Below are 20,745 nucleotides of genomic sequence, written 5' to 3' on the forward strand. Positions count from 1 at the left end.
AAAAAAGTCAGAAATGTGTTCGATGAGATCCATTTGGTCTGCTTTGTATCCCCTGTAATTTTCCCTTAAGACAAATGGGTCCAGGTTCTTATGGGTTAAAGGTAGCACCTTTCCAGGTAAAAGATACACACTGAAGTTACGAAAGCTGTACCCTTCAGTGTAACATACCAGTACCATTTTTTTCCGAGGATCTATAGATAAAAAGAGACGAAGTGAAATGAACAGATTATTGCAAACAGAATTCTTCTAGAAAACTGACATCAGGAAACAAATCCCTGTTTAAACTGTTGATATAAACTGAATATGAGAACACTGACGCTTCTGATTGCCGAATGGAGTGTGTGTAGGAGTTTACGCCCTCATATAGATACTATTCCAGCTTGAAACTGTCTCGATTTGTCATTTGTAAACCAATTGCTTCCTGTGTGAGATCCTCCCCTTCTGCTCTGGAGAAAATAGACCTGGCTTGGCAGTGGATTCTCCACACCCGTTGTCGAGCCGTGTTGAAAAATTTCCTTTGAAGGCCTGCTGGCTGAGGTCGCCCTCGTACCCGTGTTGGAATGCCCAACCAGTCAACGGTCATCAGACAAACGGCCATATCACCATTATGACCATTGTCCATTGGTTTATTTATAGCAAATACCGGCATGCCATTCTCTACTGTTCGCCTCTTTTTTGTAGGCCTGACTGTCCTACAGGGAAATAAATTACCTTCTAATATTAAACGCCCATGGACAGCCGCTGTTGTGGGACAGATTCCAGGATTCCTGGGGCACGGAGGACAGTCTACCTTAGTGCACATGGGAGTGTGGCTGGGACGCATCGTGTCCTAAAAAGGCGTGAGGTCCGGCGGCCGTGCGATGGCTCAGCCACATTGTCGGGTTTAAATAGAGTGAGGAGGTGAAAGGCAGGCTCACTCTCTCTCTGATTCAATCCCTCTCTCTCTCAAGGGAGCCGCCATTCCAGGCCTCTTTGTCTAAATCACCCAGGTGAGTCGATGAGATAGTCTTATTATGTTAATGGTTTGTTCTGCTACACTGGCGCAGGTAAGATGGATCGGATACATGAGTGATGAGTGTATGTGTGAATTAACAAGCTACATTGTGTATAAAGCGAATACACACATGATATAAAAAAATTATTGATATTAGCTCGGCTTTTTTATGACTCATCAATAAAGTTTTGTGAAGTGTTGATTTGCTTGACATCTTCAAATTTTCTGCTCAAATCCTCTCACTTATATTGACACAACTGTTTTATTTGTGATGTTGTAGTCACTGAATAATAATTTATAGTAGTTACTGAATAATATGCCTTAAGGTGAATTAGTGAATGATAAAATTAGATTTTAAGGAGTTAAAGGGATAAAATGTCAGAGTGTAATATGGGGTCAATGTTTTCATCAAATAGGGAAAAAAAATCTGCTTTATTAATTAACCAATACAAACAATTTATTTATTTATTTATTTATTTTTAGTTATTACAGTTTTATACAACTTATAAATTGTGTGTGTGTGTGTGTGTGTGTGTGTGTGTGCAGTCCATCGGCAGTGTGAGTAATCATGTGCGACGAGGAAGAGCCCACAGCTCTGGTGTGTGATAACGGCTCAGGCCTGGTGAAGGCAGGGTTTGCCGGAGATGACGCTCCCCGAGCTGTGTTTCCCTCCATCGTGGGCCGTCCTCGCCACCAGGTAATCCTATTCACACACTCTCACACACTCTTACCCACTTACACACTAAGTGGTCTCCTAGCCTGGTCCGTCTAGTCAAAATACAAACCATAACAAGTGTTCCCAGGCAAAACAAACCTCGCCTGGTAGCACTTATGATGAATATGAAGGAAGATATCGCGAAAAAAAATAGGTCCCCTATGGGTCCATGTGGCTACTGCTTATAAATACAATTGTTTTCTGATCCCATGTCCATACAGTAAATATAGCATATATATTTACTCTATGAAGCAGTAGCCACAAAAATGAAGCGTAATTCAAAAATGAACAATTCAAAAATCACAGAAGTAAAATATACCAAGTGTCTGTACTTTATATTATTCTACTCTTACCTCTTACAGTTTTCGAAACTGAAACCTCTGAACCGAGGCTGACATACACACGCTGTCACCATGACCCAAACTCTTATTTCCCGGAAATGGCCCAGTGCTAGAGCTCAGTGGAACGCACTTTCCCTCTGTAATAAGCATAAATGTTTTATAGAATATATACAGTCCTGTGCAAAAGTCTCAGGCACATGTAAAGAAATGCTGTAGACCAGAAATGGCTTAAACAATAATGAAATTAAATGTTTCAACATTTAAAAAAATACTATAAACAGTAAGCAGTAAGCCATAATAAATGAAACAAAGTCTATTTGGTATGAGACGACCCTTTGCTTTAAAAAAAAATAATAATAGTCATCTCCGGTACAATGAGTGCAGTTTTATGCGGAAATGAGCTGTAGGTTTTACTGAGCATCTTCCAGAACCAGCCGCAGTTCTTCTGGACACTTTGACTGTCACACTCGCTTCTTCATTTTGCACCAAAACCCCAGTAGCCTTCATTATGTTTTCTTTTTTAATCTGAAAAGTGCTCTCTTATATGTAATATGCTGCTTAGATACAAACATTTTTTTTGTGTAACATTTAATTTTGTGCTGGAAAACGAACGTTTGGACTCTAAAATGTTTTTGTACTGACTCAATAATGTAGAAGTCATAAAATAGAAATCTATAACAAAGTTTATATGAAAAATTATAGGGTGCCTAAGAGTTTTGCACAGTACTGTAATATGTAATATTTAATAATTATTCCACAAAATCGAATCGAGCTGATAGCCGACGAGGCGCATAGCACTGAGTTGGCTGTAAGTCGTGTATGACGAGATTGAGTGGAATAACTGTTTTATTCTATCCACATTCACTGGATTTTGAGAAACAGAGCATTTTTATTTTTATTTTTTACCAAATCGATAAATGAAAACTTTATATAAAACGTCCAACAAAATCATTTCCGCTTAGATGGACTTCTTAAAAACCTATCGATGGCTGCATGAATTGACTTTAGCCAAGGTATAGAATAGCTTTCGACATTTATTTCATTCTTCCTTGGACATTTCAGTGATGTAATTTTCAAACTTCTTTTCGCTTTTGAACCGGTCTAAAAAAATTCAACAAATTTAAATGCTTAAAGATGAAGAATGTAAACAAACCGGCGAAATGACAGGCGCAATTTGTGAAAAATGCAATAATAATAATTCTTGAAAAATAAAAAAGATACGTTCTTATCATCAAATACTTTTATTCCATATTTTGTTGCTTTTTTAATGTATTTTTTTGGGTTTTTGTTTCCGAGTAGAGTTTTATTTCATCCTCGGTTGGTTCAGCAACACGTTCCGCCATTTTGTTTTTCTCTACTCACGGTATATGAGCTGATAGCTTAGTAGTAAAGTAGCCAATCAGAGTGCACGATTGCTCATATCCATATTCATATCTACAGTTAGGTCCATATATATTTGGACACTGACACAAATTTTGTTTTTTTACCTGTTTACTGAAACATATTCAAGTTATAGTTATAATGGACATGGACATAAAGTCCAGACTTTCAGCTTTCATTTGAGGGTATCCACATTAAAATTGGATGAAGGGTTTAGGAGTTTCAGCTCCTTAACATGTGCCACCCTGTTTTTAAAGGGACCAAAAGTAATTGGACAGTTGACTCAAAGGCTATTTCATGGGCAGGTGTGGGAAATTCCTTCGTTATGTCATTCTCAATTAAGCAGATTAAAGGCCTGGAGTTGATTTGAGGTGTGGTGCTTGCATTTGGAAGATTTTGCTGTGAAGAAAACATGCGGTCAAAGGAGCTCTCCATGCAGGTGAAACAAGCCATCCTTAAGCTGCGAAAACAGAAAAAAACCATCCGAGAAATTGCTACAATATTAGGAGTGGCAAAATCTACAGTTTGGTACATCCTGAGAAAGAAAGAAAGCACTGGTGAACTCATCAAAGCAAAAAGACCTGGACACTCACAGAAGACAACAGTAGTGGATGATCACAGAATAATTTCCATGGTGAAGAGAAACCCCTTCACAACAGCCAACCAAGTGAACAACACTCTCCAGGAGGTAGGCGTATCAATATCCAAATCTATCATAAAGAGAAGACTGCATGAAAGTAAATACAGAGGGTTCACTGCACGGTGCAAGCCACTCATAAGCCTCAAGAATAAAAAGGCTAGATTGGACTTTGCTAAAAAACATCTAAAAAAGCCAGCACAGTTCTGGAAGAACATTCTTTGGACAGATGAAACCAAGATCAACCTCTACCAGAATGATGGAAAGAAAAAAAGTATGGCGAAGGCATGGTACAGCTCATGATCCAAAGCATACCACATCATCTGTAAAACACAGCGGAGGCAGTGTGATGGCTTGGGCATGCATGGTTGCCAGTGGCACTGGGTCACTAGTGTTTATTGATGATGTGACACAGGACAGAAGCAGCTGGATGAATTCTGAGGTATTCAGAGAATTGTGTGCTCAAATCCAGCCAAATGCAGCCAAACTGATTGGTCGGTGTTTCATAATACAGATGGACAATGACCCAAAACATAAAGCCAAAGCAACCCAGGAGTTTATTAAAGCAAAGAAGTGGAATATTCTTGAATGGCCAAGTCAGTCACCTGATCTCAACCCAATTGAGCATGCATTTCACTTGTTAAAGACTAAACTTCAGACAGAAAGGCCCACAAACAAACAGCAACTAAAAACCGCTTCAGTAAAGGCCTGGCAGAGCATTAGAAAGGAGGAAACACAGCGTCTGGTGATGTCCATGAGTTCAAGACTTCAGGCAGTCATTGCCAACAAAAGGTTTTCAACCAAGTATTAGAAATGAACATTTTATTTACAATTATTTAATTTGTCTAATTACTTTTGAGCCCCTGAAATGAAGGGATTGTGTTTAAAAAATGCTTTAGTTCCTCACATTTTTATGCAATCATTTTGTTCAACCCACTGAATTAAAGCTGAAAGTCTGAACTTCAACTGCATCTGAATTGTTTTGTTCACAATTCATTGTGGTAATGTACAGAACCAAAATTAGAAAAATTTTGTCTCTGTCCAAATATTTATGGACCTAACTGTATATATAAGCAGAAATAAGTAGAGTGAAAGTCTGTGGAGTGGCTAACTGGTGAAGGTTATCTTCCTTCTAGGGTGTGATGGTGGGTATGGGTCAGAAAGACAGCTACGTAGGAGACGAGGCCCAGAGCAAGAGAGGCATCCTCACCCTCAAATACCCCATTGAGCATGGCATCATCACAAACTGGGACGATATGGAGAAGGTACAAGACTCATGAAGATGTATGACAGAGCTGTATGATTGAGCAGTTCATAACGAATCCTGCTGAATAATAACAAACAAGTTCTGATGAACTTTAGATTTGGCACCACACCTTCTACAACGAGCTCCGTGTGGCTCCTGAGGAGCACCCCGTCCTCCTGACTGAGGCTCCACTCAACCCCAAAGCCAACAGGGAGAAGATGACTCAGGTATGTGATCCAGAATATCTCTTTTTATATTTACATTTTATCCAAGTAAAGTGAAACAGAGGTATTCGAGGATTGACAGTGAAGATGCTCTGATGTGGAGTTTCCATTAAAAAAAAAAAATCATCATGATGAGGGATGAAAAGCATCTAAGTACTTTTTTTTGAGACAGATGCTACTTAGGATTTGTTTAAAAGGCATTTTTGCCACAGTGCAGTTCAATTCTCATAACTGATTGGTTGTTAGCTGTAGAGTTATTTTCTATTAGAGCAGTTTATTAATCACAGGTTTATATTTGTGTACTTCTTCTGATAAGATAAAGTTTCTATGACAACAACTCAGAGAATTCTAGTGCAGATGCTCCACATAATCTCAGATGAATCAGAAATAGATTTTAAAGCTGTTATTTTTTTTCATGCAAAGTTTATATAATGAAACTATCGTTTCAGAGACATTTATGGAACAGTTATGGAAGGAGTCTCTAGTGTTAGTGCTTTGTTATTATCAGTAAGTCTTCAGGACAGAGGGATTTGTGCTCTCTGGTTTCTAATGAACAAGAAAATTTGCATATTTAAAAATCTTATAAATGTCAAGATTCTGATGAGGAAGCAGCTGTATAATAGCTACACTGTCAGAAATAGTGGTACAATAGGAGTCCATTTCTCTCCCCCAAGGTACAGTCTGCATTAATGTCCCCTCTAGGGCTCATTACTGGACCTCAAGGTACAGTGGTGCTTGAAAGTTTGTGAACTCTTTAGAATTTTCTATATTTCTGCATAAATATAACCTAAAACCTCATCAGATTTTCACACAAGTCCTAAAAGTAGATAAAGAGAACCCAGTTAAACAAATGAGACAAAAATATTACACTTGGTCATTTATTTATTGAGGAAAATGAAATCTGCGAGTGGCAAAAGTATGTGAACCTTTGCTTTCAGTATCTGGTGTGACCCCCTTGTGCAGCAATAACTGCAACTAAACATTTTCGGTAACTGTTGATCAGTCCTGCACACTGGCTTGGAGGAATTTTAGCCCATTCCTCCGTACAGAACAGCTTCAACTCTGGGATGTTGGTGGGTTTCCTCACATGAACTGCTTGCTTCAGGTCCTTCCACAACATTTCCATTGGATTAAGGTCAGGACTTTGACTTGGCCATTCCAAAACATTAACTTTATTCTTCTTTAACCATTCTTTGGTAGAATGACTTGTGTGCTTAGAGTCGTTGTCTTGCTGCATGACCCACCTTCTCTTGAGATTCAGTTCATGGACAGATGTCATGACATTTTCCTTTAGAATTCGCTGGTATAATTCAGAATTCATTGTTCCATCAATGATGGCAAGCCGTCCTGGCCCAGATGCAGCAAAACAGGCCCAAACCATGATACTACCACCACCATGTTTCACAGATGGGATAATGTTCTTATGCTGGAATGCAGTGTTTTCCTTTCTCCAAACATAACGCTTCTCACTTAAACCAAAGAGTTCTATTTGGTCTCATCCGTCCACAAAACATTTTTCCAATAGCCTTCTGGCTTGTCCATGTGATCTTTAGCAAACTGCAGACGAGCAGCAATGTTCTTTTTGGAGAGCAGTGGCTTTCTCCTTGCAACCCTGCCATGCACACCATTGTTGTTCAGTGTTCTCCTGATGGTGGACTCATGAGCATTAGCCAATGTGAGAGATGCCTTCAGTTGCTTAGAAGTTCCCCTGGGGTCCTTTGTGACCTCGCTGACTATTACACACCTTCCTCTTGGAGTGATCTTTGTTGGTTGACCACTCCTGGGGAGGGTAACAATGGTCTTGAATTTCCTCCATTTGTACACAATCTGTCTGACTGTGGATTGGTAGAGTCCAAACTGTTTAGAGACGGTTTTGTAACCTTTTCCAGCCTGATGAGCATCAACAACGCTTTTTCTGAGGTCCTCAGAAATCTCCTTTGTTCGTGCCATGATACACTTCTACAAACATGTGTTGTGAAGATCAGACTTTGATAGATCCCTGTTCTTTCAATAAAGCACGGTGCCTACTCACACCTGATTGTCATCTCATTGATTGAAAACACCTGACTCTAATTTCACCTTCAAATTAACTGCTAATCCTAGAGGTTCACATATTTTTGCCACTCACAGATATGTAATATTGGATCATTTTCCTCAATAAATAAATGACCAAGTATAATATTTTTATCTCATTTGTTTAACTGGGTTCTCTTTATCTACTTTTAGGACTTGTGTGAAAATCTGATGTTGTTTTAGGCCATATTTATGCAGAAATATAGAAAATTCTAAAGGGTTCACAAACTTTCAAGCACCACTGTAGCTATGTGAACCTTTTTAGGGCTAAAAAGTTACATATATGTTCCCAAGCAGTGTATAAAGGGTATAAATGAGTACCTTTGAGGATACTGCCCCAGTGACAAGCCATTGTACGACTAAAGGTACAATATTTAAATGATATTGGCTGGTGTTGAGTGGTATATCAGATATAGTCCATTCAGCTAGCATGATATTGAACAAGTTGAAGATGAGGAGCTGAATAGAATATATCTGATATACCACCAAAAAACCAGCCAATATTCTCTTCTTATAATAATAATAATAATAATAATAATAATAATAATAATACATATTATTATTATTATTATTATTATTATTATTATACATACACACTCTCTTCATATCAGCATTCTCAAAGGCTAATGCTAGCTTACCCGTGACTCAGTGCTGTTAGCACGGCAGTGCAGTTACCTTCTAGCTGGTGTAGTGTTAACGAAGGCCAATGCTAGCGCAGTCAAGCTGAATATTATTATTATTCATATTTTTCCTGTGTAATTTACTTAGTTACTTTTAAAATTAATATCAACAACTACACACAACGGAGCGACCTGGCAGCCAAAATTCTCTCAAAATTTTCTGCTTTTAACAAAGCAAACCGCGTGGCCATGTTTGTTTTCAAACTGTCACACTTGCTTGCTAGCTTGGAAGTTTTACAGAAAAGAAATGTGTCTCTTTTCCAGTTTTTCAATGTCCATTGGTATGTTTTTCTCTTGTAAATATGCATGAAGAATATCTAATGAAGTTTTGGTAGCCTTTTGGGTGTTCATCACGTCTTCGGTTTCAGTTTTCAGTTTATTTATTTAGTGCTTAATCCTAGCAGTAGCACTGGATTAGCCTCGTCTTCTCTCTTTCCCAACCGACAAAGAAATGATTGTGTGCATGCACAGTAGAAAAGTTTTGTCACTGGATCTTCGCATGAGCTCTGATGTGTGACATCGTGTTGTCTTGACAACATGCAATACTGTCATAATATTTCACGTTCATTCTCCATTGGGGAGAGTGGCGTAATACATGGAGGATAAGCGATATGATAACAATATTACATACTATCAATAAACCCGCTAGAAGGGAACAGAATACATGTATTTATTCCATTGAAACAGTGGCCTGTATGTATAATAATTAAATAATATCGGCTGGCGTTGAGTGGTGTATCAGATATATTCCATTCAGCGAGCATGATACTGAATGAATCGAAGATGAGTAGCTGAATGGAATATATCTGATATACCATGGAAAAAAAGCCAGCCAATATTATTATTATTATTATTATTATTATTATACATTCCTTTCAGGTGTTCAGCGTGTCTTTCTCTTTCAAAATTCTCTCAGAATCTTCCGTATTTAACGAAGCAAACCTGGTGGCCATGTTTGTTTACAACTTGTCACAGTCACTAGCTAGCATGGAAGTTTTACGCCTCTGACGTGTGACATGTTGTCTTGACAACCATACAATATCATAAACCATATTCAATGCTCATTCTCCATTGGGTAGAGTGATGTAATACATATAGGATAAGTGATATGCTAACAATATTGCATGCTATTAAACCAAATGGATGAAACCTGCGAGAAGGGAATAGAACACATGTTTTTATTCCATCGAAAAAGTGTCCTGTATGCAGGGCCGGAGTGGGCCCTGTTTTCAGTCCGGGAGTTTAATTCACATTCAGGCCACTTTGAAATGGAGGAGGAATTTGAGTACATTAAAAAAGATAAAACAAATAACTCTTCTTTCACAATGCTTTTTATTTGGTTTAAATTCAGGTAAACTTCACTTCACTTCACTTTAACAATATAGGTTCTCGCGTGCATTTGAACCAATGCTTGTGCATTACATGCCGCATACGCCTCGAAAATAATGGCAAATCAACAATGCTGGGTACTCAGCAACCGGCAGATAAAGCGTGAGGGCGCATTAGGCAACTCAAAAATGGTTAAATGAAATGTAGGCTAAAGCAAGTGTTCGATTCTGCTTAGAATATTGGCATACGCATACACCTCTTCTAAGTTATATATTTAACAACAATTATTTAACATCAGTGGCGGCACGGTGGTGTAGTGGTTAGCGCTGTCGCCTCACAGCAAGAAGGTTCTGGGTTCGAGCCCCGGGGCCGGCGAGGGCCTTTCTGTGTGGAGTTTGCATGTTCTCCCCGTGTCCGCGTGGGTTTCCTCCGGGTGCTCCGGTTTCCCCCACAGTCCAAAGACATGCAGGTTAGGTTAACTGGTGACTCTAAATTGACCGTAGGTGTGAATGTGAGTGTGAATGGTTGTCTGTGTCTATGTGTCAGCCCTGTGATGACCTGGCGACTTGTCCAGGGTGTACCCCGCCTTTCGCCCGTAGTCAGCTGGGATAGGCTCCAGCTTGCCTGCGACCCTGTAGAAGGATAAAGCGGCTAGAGATAATGAGATGAGATGAGATATTTAACATCAAATATGACTTCTAGGCCTGTGTGTTCATAACCACAATGTGCGCACGCCTGTGGAAATGCACGGTGTGACAGCGAGATGAAATAGGCTGGATGAGGAAATAACGCGCAACAGCACATTTGGGACCTGTTCATCTAAAATTGTTAATAACTGGGATGTAAAGCAATGTCCGGTTCTTCTTAGAATTAAGACATACACCACATCTATACCGTGTAAATTGCGAGATTTCACATGACATCAAAAAGCTGAATTGACATCGCAAACTATCGACACATTATAGGCCTAGCATAGACTGATAAAATCGACAAACAGGGTTATCATACTCCATATCTTTCGTAACCTACCAGCTGGTCTTGAGAACATATCTGTCAATTTGGCACATTTTGCTGCCACCTCCTTCCTTTTTTTAAGCTCCGCCCTTTCGGTTCCACCTGGCCTCTTTCTGCCCTCCATCACTGACGCGCGCTGTTTCGTGCCAATGTTGTTTAAGTTCCCCGCAATACAGAGGAGGAGTCTTGGACCAAACCAACTGCAATAGAGGGGAGGGGAGAATTTCCTTATTTGGTAGCGCCTATTTAATCTGCTGCGATGCTGTCGGCGTCTGGGCTGCCATGTGAAAATGCAGAGTGCAGTTGAATTGATGATTAATGCAAGAATAAGATCAGTGACCAAAATTAGTGAAAATTATTTTCCCCATGCTCCAAGCAGGCCACCATTGATGGTTTGGGCCGGGGATGGTCCCGGCTAAATATAGGGCCACCCCGGCATTGCCTGTATGTATAATAATGTACTTTATTTTCTCAGAGTGTATAGTGTAAGTGATAACAGGAGCTAACATCTGTTTCCCTGTAACTACAAATGGATAAAAGGTTTGATGTGCCTTTTTATTTTTATCAAACGAAAATTGGAATTGTTCACAAATTGCTGAGGGACAGTATAAATAAAACACTTCACAAAGTGGTATTTTTGGAACCTTTTAGAAAAATATTGGAAAGGTTTATTATTTTTTGACAATGGCATACTGAAAAGTGTTTTCTTTCTCATTTATTTCTCATGTTAGTCACTTTGATGTCTCTAATGGACTTGAAAAGTATCATGGTAGTGTTGATTTAGGTTAGGTTAGGTTAGGTTAGGTTCGGATATCTTAACAGTAGCTACAACTGTAATTCACTTCACAGGCAGCAGGGGGCTCTATAATTACAAACTGCCCCTTTAACATTTCATCTACTCTCACGTTTGCTCATCTTAGCTGTTGCTTATCACAGAAGCTTTGTATGATTTCAGATCATGTTTGAGACCTTCAACGTTCCTGCTATGTACGTGGCCATCCAGGCTGTGCTCTCACTCTACGCTTCCGGCCGTACCACAGGTCAGAACATAGTTCCATACCAAACTCTCTTCTCTTCTCTTCTCTTCTCTTCTCTTCTCTTCTCTTCTCTTCTCTTCTCACTGACTTTAAAGCTTTCTGATCAATACCTCATATTGTAAATGATGGATTACGGCTGGAATGTTCTTTGAATGATTTAGCAGCTGTCAAATCTACTCACTTCTCATGAAAAGCTGATGAGGAATTTAAAAGTAGACTAAGGAACAGCACTGTACATAGAGAAGGGCGCAGATAATTCTCTCAGGCATTGAGTTGTACTGCAATATATCAAGTTTAAGAACAAAGACAAATTGCACATGCTTCACAAGACATATTTTTGGACAACATTAAAAATGTACATTCCCCACGAATTTATTTCCGGAAAGAATTTGATTGAAAGTGAATGCAGCAGTCTTTATTATACAAATAAATATGTTTGGAAGTATATCATGTGACTCCATGACAAAAATGAATTTTGTATTTATATAATTTTTTGCATTTATATTTGTTGGATCATATTAATGGAGTTTATTTTTGATTAGCTTTGAGGATTAATAATAATAATCTCATCTCATTATCTCTAGCCGCTTTATCCTTCTACAGGGTCGCAGGCAAGCTGGAGCCTATCCCAGCTGACTACGGGCGAAAGGCGGGGTACACCCTGGACAAGTCGCCAGGTCATCACAGGGCTGACACATAGACACAGACAACCATTCACACTCACATTCACACCTACGGTCAATTTAGAGTCACCAGTTAACCTAACCTGCATGTCTTTGGACTGTGGGGGAAACCGGAGCACCCGGAGGAAACCCACGCGGACACGGGGAGAACATGCAAACTCCACACAGAAAGGCCCTCGCCGGCCCCGGGGCTCGAACCCAGGACCTTCTTGCTGTGAGGCAACAGCGCTAACCACTACACCACCGTGCCGCCATAATAATAATAATAATAATAATAATAATTATTATTATTATTCCTGAGAATATTATCCTGAGAATTTAGGTTTTATTATTATTATTATTATTGTAATGATAAGGATTTATAAACATTATTATTATTATTATTATTATTATTAATGTTTATAAATCCTTATCATTACAATAATAATAATAATAATAATAATAAAACCTAAATTACCAGGATAATATTCTCAGGAATCATAATAATAATAATAATAATAATAATAATAATAATAATTATTATTATTATTATTATTATTATTATTCCTGAGAATATTATCCTGAGAATTTAGCTTAATAATAATAATAATAATAATAATAATAATAATAAATGTTATTATTATTATTATTATTATTATTATTATTATTAAGCTAAATTCTCAGGATAACTCTCTCTCTCTCTCTCTCTCTCTCTCTCTCTCTGTGCGTACAGGCATTGTTCTAGATGCTGGTGATGGTGTGACCCACAATGTGCCGGTGTACGAGGGTTACGCTCTTCCCCATGCCATCATGAGGCTGGATCTGGCCGGCAGAGACCTCACCGACTACCTCATGAAGATCCTCACTGAGAGAGGCTACTCCTTCGTCACTACAGGTACTGCTAACTCAATGTGTCTCTCTCTCTCTCACACACACACTCACACACACTTACCCACATACACACTTTGTCCCAAACTTTCACCCATGAGATCCAAGTTGTCATTATTTATGGGTCGACATTTTTTAAGTGACTGATGTTTGAAATAAACATGTTAAAAACATGGGACGAGTCAAAAATAAATAAAATCATGGACCCTTTCAAAGCTTTATGGAGCCCATTTTAAGACCCAATGCCCTCAACCATATCAGCAAATCTGACTGACATCACTGAAGAGCTGAATATTCTTTGAGGAAGAGTTTTAATGAAATAGACTTCCATTATAATAACCTCCGAGATGTAGTTCAATATGAAATGAGCAAATGCTACTAAACCTGTATGAATATTATGAATATTAGTAGCTCTGTATTCACTGATAATGCTGATACTCTATTACGCCTTTAGCAGAAACTTGTTATTGATTTACATTTACTTTCCTCCCCAGCTGAGAGGGAGATTGTGCGTGATATTAAGGAGAAGCTGTGCTATGTGGCCCTGGACTTTGAGAATGAGATGGCAACAGCCGCTTCCTCTTCCTCTCTGGAGAAGTCCTACGAGCTGCCAGACGGTCAGGTCATCACCATCGGCAACGAGCGCTTCCGCTGTCCTGAGACACTCTTCCAGCCTTCATTCATTGGTCTGTGTGACACTTTACTTACACATACACACAACACACACAAGGCATATATATATATATATATATATATATATATATATATATATATATATATATATAAAATTCAGCATTAATATATATGTATATAAGTATTTTTTTATTTAGCTAACAAATTTTATAATAATTCAAAACAACCCCATTTCCTAAAACGTTGGGGCATGGTGTAAACTGTAAATGAAAAGAGTATGCTATGATTTGTAAATCATGGAAATCTTATATCTCATTGAAAATAGTACAGAGGCAACATACCAAATGTTGAAACTGAGAAATGTTATTGTTTTTTGAAAAATACGGTATGTGCTCATTTTGAATTAAGTACCAGCAACATGTTTCAGAAAAGTTGGGACAGGGGCAACGAAAGACTGGAAACATTGTGTAATGCTAAAAAAAAATAAAATAAAATAAACAGCCACCCTAATTTGGTTAATTGGCAACAGGTTAGTAACATGATTAGGTATAAAAAGAGCATCCCAGAGAGGCGGAGTCTCTCAGAAGTAAAGATGGGGAGGGGTTCACCGCTCTGTGAAAGACTGCATGGGCAAACAGTGCAACAATTTAAGAATAACATTCCTCAATATAAAATTGCAAAGAATTTGTGGATCACATCATCTGTGGTACATAATATCATTAAAAGATTCAGAGAATCTGGAGAAATCTCTGTATGCAAGAGACAAGGCTGAAAACTGATACTGGATGCCTGTGATCTTCAGGCCCTCAGGAGACACTGCATTAAAAGCAGACACGTGTCTGTCGTGGAAATCACTGTATGGGCTCAGGAATACTTCAGAAAACCATTGTCTGTGAAAACAGTTCATTACTGCATCCACAAATGCAAGTTAAAACCAGATATAAACAAGATCCAGAAACACTGCCACCTTCTCTGGGCCCGAGCTCTTTTACGATAAACTGAGGCGAAGTGGAAAATTGTCCCGAGGTCTGACGAACCAAAAGTAGAAATTCTTTTTAGAAATCATGGACACTACGTCCTCCAGGCTAAAAAGGAGAGGGACCATCCGGCGGGTTATCAGTGCACAGTTCAAAAGCCAGTATCTGTGATGGTATGAGGGTGCATTAGTGCACATGACATGGGTAGCTTGTGCATCTGGGAAGGCATCATTAATGCTGAATGATATACGGTACACATTTCAGAGCAGTATGCTGCCATCCAGACAAAATCTTTTTCAGGGAAGGCCTTCCTTCTTTCAGCAAGACAATACCAAACTGCTTTCTGTGCAAATTAAAACTGCATGGCTCCGTAGTAAAAGAGTCCAGGTGCTAAACTGGCCTGTCTACAGTCCAGACCTGTCTCCCATTTAAAACATTTGGTGCATTATGAAGCGCAAAATATGACAAAAGAGACCCCAAACTGTTGAGCAACTGAAATTATATATCAGGCAAGAATGGGACAACATTTCTCTTTCAAACCTACAGCAGTTGGTCTCCTCAGTTCCCAAACATTTACAGTGTTGTTAAAAGTAGAAATGATGCAACACAGTGGTAAACATGCCCCTGTCTCAACTTTTCTTGAAATGTGTTGCTGACATCAAATTCAAATTGAGCATATCTTATCTCATTATCTCTAGCCACTTTATCCTGTTCTACAGGGTCGCAGGCAAGCTGGAGCCTATCCCAGCTGACTACGGGCGAAAGGTGGGGTACACCCTGGACAAGTCGCCAGGTCATCACAGGGCTGACACATAGACACAGACAACCATTCACACCTACGGTCAATTTAGAGTCATCAGTTAACCTAACCTGCATGTCTTTGGACTGTGGGGGAAACCGGAGCACCCGGAGGAAACCTATGCGGACACGGGGAGAACATGCAAACTCTACACAGAAAGGCCCTCGTCGGCCACGGGGCTCGAACCCGGACCTTCTTGCTGTGAGGCGACAGCGCTAACCACTACACCACTGTGCCGCCCCAAAATGAGCATATGTTTGTCAAAAAACAATAAAATTTCTCAGTTTCAACATTTGATATATTTTCAATGAAATATAGGGTTTCCATGATTTTGCAAATTATCACATTCTGTTTTTATTTACATTTTACTGTACACAGAGTCCTAACTTTTAAGAAATTGGGGTTCTATGAGTCGCCTTTATTATCAGGTGATCACTGTTTTACTCTCATACGGCTCTCTGAAATACAGATGTGATAATTCTCACACACAAAGCCTGAATTCAGCTCATGAAAAATTCACGTCATTAATAATTCTCAATCATCTCGCTGGACAGAGTCTGTGCAGTGTGATTAAAGTGACAGGGTAAGCACATAGTTTTACAAAGGCTGGTCTCATGTGTTGAGAATAACACACTTCTACTCTAATATTTCCATCTATATGTTGAATTTAACTTCCATACAGTGTCACAGTATCATACAGTATAATCATATATTATATTTATAATCACATACACACTTTACAGATGTAAATGTATCTAAATTACATATTTTACAAATATACATACACATGACAGTGTAATATACAGTTAAATTGTGTAATATACAGTATACATTACATATCGCATGCATTATTTATTCACTGCTTGTTTTTCCATCATCATTTACACCCACCGTTCGAGCGACTGAAACTACTTTATTTTTATTTTTCTGCCTCAAGCAAGTAGGCTTTTTTCCCCACCTTAAAAACACTTGAATGGACACACAGCTGTCTCAGTAGGACAGATCTGGGTGACCGATCACCTTTTGGTAGCAGTTAATTCACAGCAGTGCCATATAACCAGAGGCTCAGGATCTATTTAAGGGGCAGACGTTCTCTGGTCTTCCTAAATCCAAACATCAATCTTTGTCACCTCATGCGAGAGAGCTAGAGGTGTGCTCACTTCCTCCTTTAATTAACACTTCGAACTTCTGGTGTCGCTTTGATAAAGGGCAAATGCAGTCATTGATGAGTTATATGACACTAACGCGTAGAATATTCACTGGGGGGGCCATAAGTCTGAGGCCACATTGAACATCTGGGATTAAAAAAGGGAGCTTTAGAATTATGAAATATTTAAAGCAAAGAAAGTTCAATATCACAGATATTTAATATTCATCATTCTGCATTGGGGCAGCACGGTGGTGTAGTGGTTAGCACTGTCGCCTCACAGCAAGAAGGTTCTGGGTTCAAGCCCAGTGGCTGACGGGCCTTTCTGTGTGGAGTTTGCATGTTCTTCCAGTGTCTGCGTGGGTTTCCTCCGGGTGCTCTGGTTTTCCCCCACAGTCCAAAGACATGCAGGTTAGGCTAATTGGTGTCTCTAAATTGACCGTGAGTGTGAATGGTTGTTTTTCTCTGTTTATCAGCCCTGCAATGATCTGGGGACTTGTCCAGGGTGTACCCCGCCTCTCGCCCATAGTCAGCTAGGATAGGCTCCAGCTTGCCCGTGACCCTACACAGGATAAGTGGTTACGGATAATGGATGGATTTCTAACTCAGGCTATGAGCTAATCTGGCTGACAGGTGATGAGCTTATGTGTTGTCCTTCGTCTGGTCATCATCATCCACATTTCACGAAAATCACTTCTCTCTCAATTCCTCACTGATTTTTATTCATTTTGGCTGGAAAGTAGGTCTGCCTGGGGTGCATATAGTGTCTACCCAAATTTACATAATTGCAATTACTAATGAAGATATTGAGTAATTAATCAATCCCTAACGAGCAGTTTCCACACAAATCGCTTTTTCTCCCTCAATTCTTCACCGATTTTGATTCTTTTTGGCATGAAGGTAGGGGTACCTAGGGTGCACAGAATTTTACCCAGATTTGCTTAATTACAATTATTAATGATGTTATAGACTAATTAAGCCTTAATGAGCAGTTCAACAAAAATCGCTTCTTCTTGGTCCATTCCTCACAATTTTGGATTCTTTCTGGCAAATAGGTTGATATTCTTAGGGTGTATACAGTTTCTATATATAGCTTGTATATAGTGTATATAGCTTGCAATATTTATTGCGCAAGGTGGCCCACTTTAGATAGTTCCTTCTGGGAAAGACGGGGCCGGAGTGAGCTACGCCATCACTGACGGACTCATTCCTGATAATATATTGAAACTAGAATGGCACTCAGTTGAATCCATACCTCCACTAAGCCTCATATTATCAACATCAAAATAAAGCACTTGAACTGAGGATAATAGGCTGCATCAATCTACAGTCTGGGCTCGAAAGAAATCAGCCCCAGTGTCACTTATTCAGTCCATTCTGTGTATTTTTACTTATGATACACAAAAGTTTTAGAAAATTCCCTTTAAGGCATTGGTTAACAGCAAATAAAATGATATTCTCCTTCAGAGAGAGAGAGAGGACTTATCCTAGATAACCCATTTATGCTAAATGGCCTTGTCATTAACTGCCGAAAGAATTCTCATCTCATCTCATTATCTCTAGCTGCTTTATCCTGTTCTACAGGGTCGCAGGCAAGCTGGAGCCTATCCCAGCTGACCACGGGCGAAAGGCGGGGTACACCCTGGACAAGTCGCCAGGTCATCACAGGGCTGACACATAGACACAGACAACCATTCACACTCACATTCACACCTACGGTCAATTTAGAGCCACCAGTTAACCTAACCTGCATGTCTTTGGACTGTTGGGGAAACCGGAGCACCCGGAGGAAACCCACGCGGACACGGGGAGAACATGCAAACTCCACACAGAAAGGCCCTCACCGGCCACGGGGCTCGAACCCGGACCTTCTTGCTGTGAGGCAACAGCGCTAACCACTACACCACCGTGCTGCCCCCGAAAGAATTCTTAAAATATTTTTTTTTACAGTCAAATACTCTAGACATTAACTCAAACTATATGTTTTCAACTCAAAGTGTTAATTCTGCACTATGTACAGTGCTTTGGTTTTGTACATACACACTTTCACACTGTCTATCTGTAGGCATGGAGTCGGCTGGCATCCATGAAACCACCTACAACGGTATCATGAAGTGCGACATTGACATTCGTAAGGACCTGTATGCCAACAACGTGCTGTCCGGCGGCACCACCATGTACCCAGGTATCGGTGACAGGATGCAGAAAGAGATCACAGCACTCGCCCCCAGCACCATGAAGATCAAGGTAAGCCCTACCGCCATGATTAGTGGGTTATGTCAGTCCTGTATGGTATCCTTTTCCTATTTTTCCCCATCTCTGACCTTTATGAGGATTTTTTTTTTTAAATCCATGACATTTTCTCCTTCTAATGAAGAATCATGTCAGATGTCAAATCTTGTATTTTTCTTTTATAAAGCAAAATGTGAATTATTTCTTTAATACAGACTTTTTTCATTGTTATTTCTCTCTCTCTCTCTGTATGTGTATATATATGCAGTACATACACACAGTTACATTGTACGTATTCATGCAAATGTGAACATGATCCCACTGATGCTCCTGTGCAGATGATTGCCCCTCCTGAGAGGAAGTACTCCGTGTGGATCGGAGGCTCCATCTTGGCTTCACTCTCCACCTTCCAGCAGATGTGGATCAGCAAGGACGAGTACGATGAAGCCGGACCCTCCATTGTCCACAGGAAGTGCTTCTGAGCATCCTGTCCCCTCTGGCCAATTCCCCTGGATTCTGTCTCCTGTCTTTCCTTCAGGCTTTCATTCAGGAGTCCACAAAGTGCTGTTTTGTGTTCTGTGGAAGCCCATGTTCAAAAATACATACCTGTAGTACATTGGTCAATAAATGTGTTTTGTGTATTTTGGAACATGTTGTGGATGTTTAGCATTTGTAAAAGCTTTAGAAGATACACAACTCTGAAAGTAACCAGTGCAAGAGGGTTGAAAAAGCAAACTCTCAAACTCTTTATTTTCACCAAGTATAACTTGGATTTAGCAGACACTCTTCTGGAGAGTGACATACATCAAGGTACATGAGCAGAGAGCATTAAGGGCCTTGCTCAAGAGCCCAATAATGGCAGCTTGTCAATGCTGGGGCTTAAACCCATGACGTTCAGATCAGGATTCAAGAACCTTGACCACTGAGCCACCGTTGCCCCTTGACAAAAGATTTAATGTAACAAAAGAACACTAGAACATTTAATATAGGCCATAAACGTAGCATACCATGTGTGTTTTATTCAGTCCTGAGACTGCAGATTTTAAAAACAAGCAAATTTAAAAAAAAAAAAAAATTCTATCCACTTTCACTGGATATGAGCAATCACATGCTCTGACTGGCTACTCTACTACTAGGATATCCACTCATATACCGTGAGTAGAGAAAAACAAAATGGTGGCATGTGTTGTTGAACCAACTGAAGACGAAATAAAAAACTCTACTCAAAAGCAAACCCCCTCCCCCCCCAAAAAAAAATACAAAAAAGCAACAAAATATGGAATAAAAGTATTTGATGGTAAGGACATATCTATTTTAAATTATTTTTTCAATAATTGTTATTATTATAGCATTTTTCTCAAATTGCTCCTGTCATTTCACCAGTTTGTTTAAATTCTTCATCTTTAAGCATTAAAATTATTTAATTTTTTTTTAGACTGTGTCAAAAGCTCAAAGAAGTTTGAAAATTACAAAACTGAAATGCCCAAGGAAGAATTAAATAAATGTCTAAAGTTATTCTATACCTCGGCACGACAGCAAGACGGCACTTTCAACAAAAAAACAAAACAAAAAACAACAACACTAAAGTCAATTTGTGCAGCCATCGATAGGTTTTTAAGAAGTCCGACTAAGAGGAAATGATTTTGTCAGATGTTTTGTATGAAGTTTTTGTCTATTGAATTTCAAAAAATAAAAATACAAAACTCTGTTTCTCAAAATCCAGTGAAAGTGGGTAGA

The 20,745-nt window shown here is 39.3% G+C and overlaps 1 protein-coding gene across 1 annotated transcript; it reads left to right on the forward strand.

The window, feature by feature from the left end:
* Positions 1-878: 878 nt before the first annotated feature.
* acte1 (actin, epsilon 1) lies at positions 879-19,657 on the forward strand. Its single transcript, XM_060928255.1, has 9 exons — positions 879-989; positions 1,541-1,691; positions 5,204-5,332; positions 5,430-5,540; positions 11,589-11,673; positions 13,066-13,227; positions 13,715-13,906; positions 18,842-19,023; positions 19,347-19,657. The coding sequence occupies exons 2-9, from the start codon at positions 1,563-1,565 to the stop codon at positions 19,488-19,490; spliced, it is 1,134 nt and encodes a 377-aa protein (XP_060784238.1). The 5' UTR covers positions 879-989; positions 1,541-1,562; the 3' UTR covers positions 19,491-19,657.
* Positions 19,658-20,745: the final 1,088 nt, after the last annotated feature.

The sequence above is a fragment of the Neoarius graeffei genome, chromosome 8 (genome assembly GCF_027579695.1).
Source record: "Neoarius graeffei isolate fNeoGra1 chromosome 8, fNeoGra1.pri, whole genome shotgun sequence".
Lineage (NCBI taxonomy): Eukaryota > Metazoa > Chordata > Actinopteri > Siluriformes > Ariidae > Neoarius > Neoarius graeffei.

Bases quoted from the DNA above. Each gene is read 5' to 3' on its own strand.
- acte1 (XM_060928255.1), top strand. From the start codon at position 1,563: ATGTGCGACGAGGAAGAGCCCACAGCTCTGGTGTGTGATAACGGCTCA. The intron at 5,333-5,429 runs GTACAAGACTCA...GATGAACTTTAG, and splicing joins ACTGGGACGATATGGAGAAG to ATTTGGCACCACACCTTCTA. The intron at 13,228-13,714 runs GTACTGCTAACT...TTTCCTCCCCAG, and splicing joins CTACTCCTTCGTCACTACAG to CTGAGAGGGAGATTGTGCGT.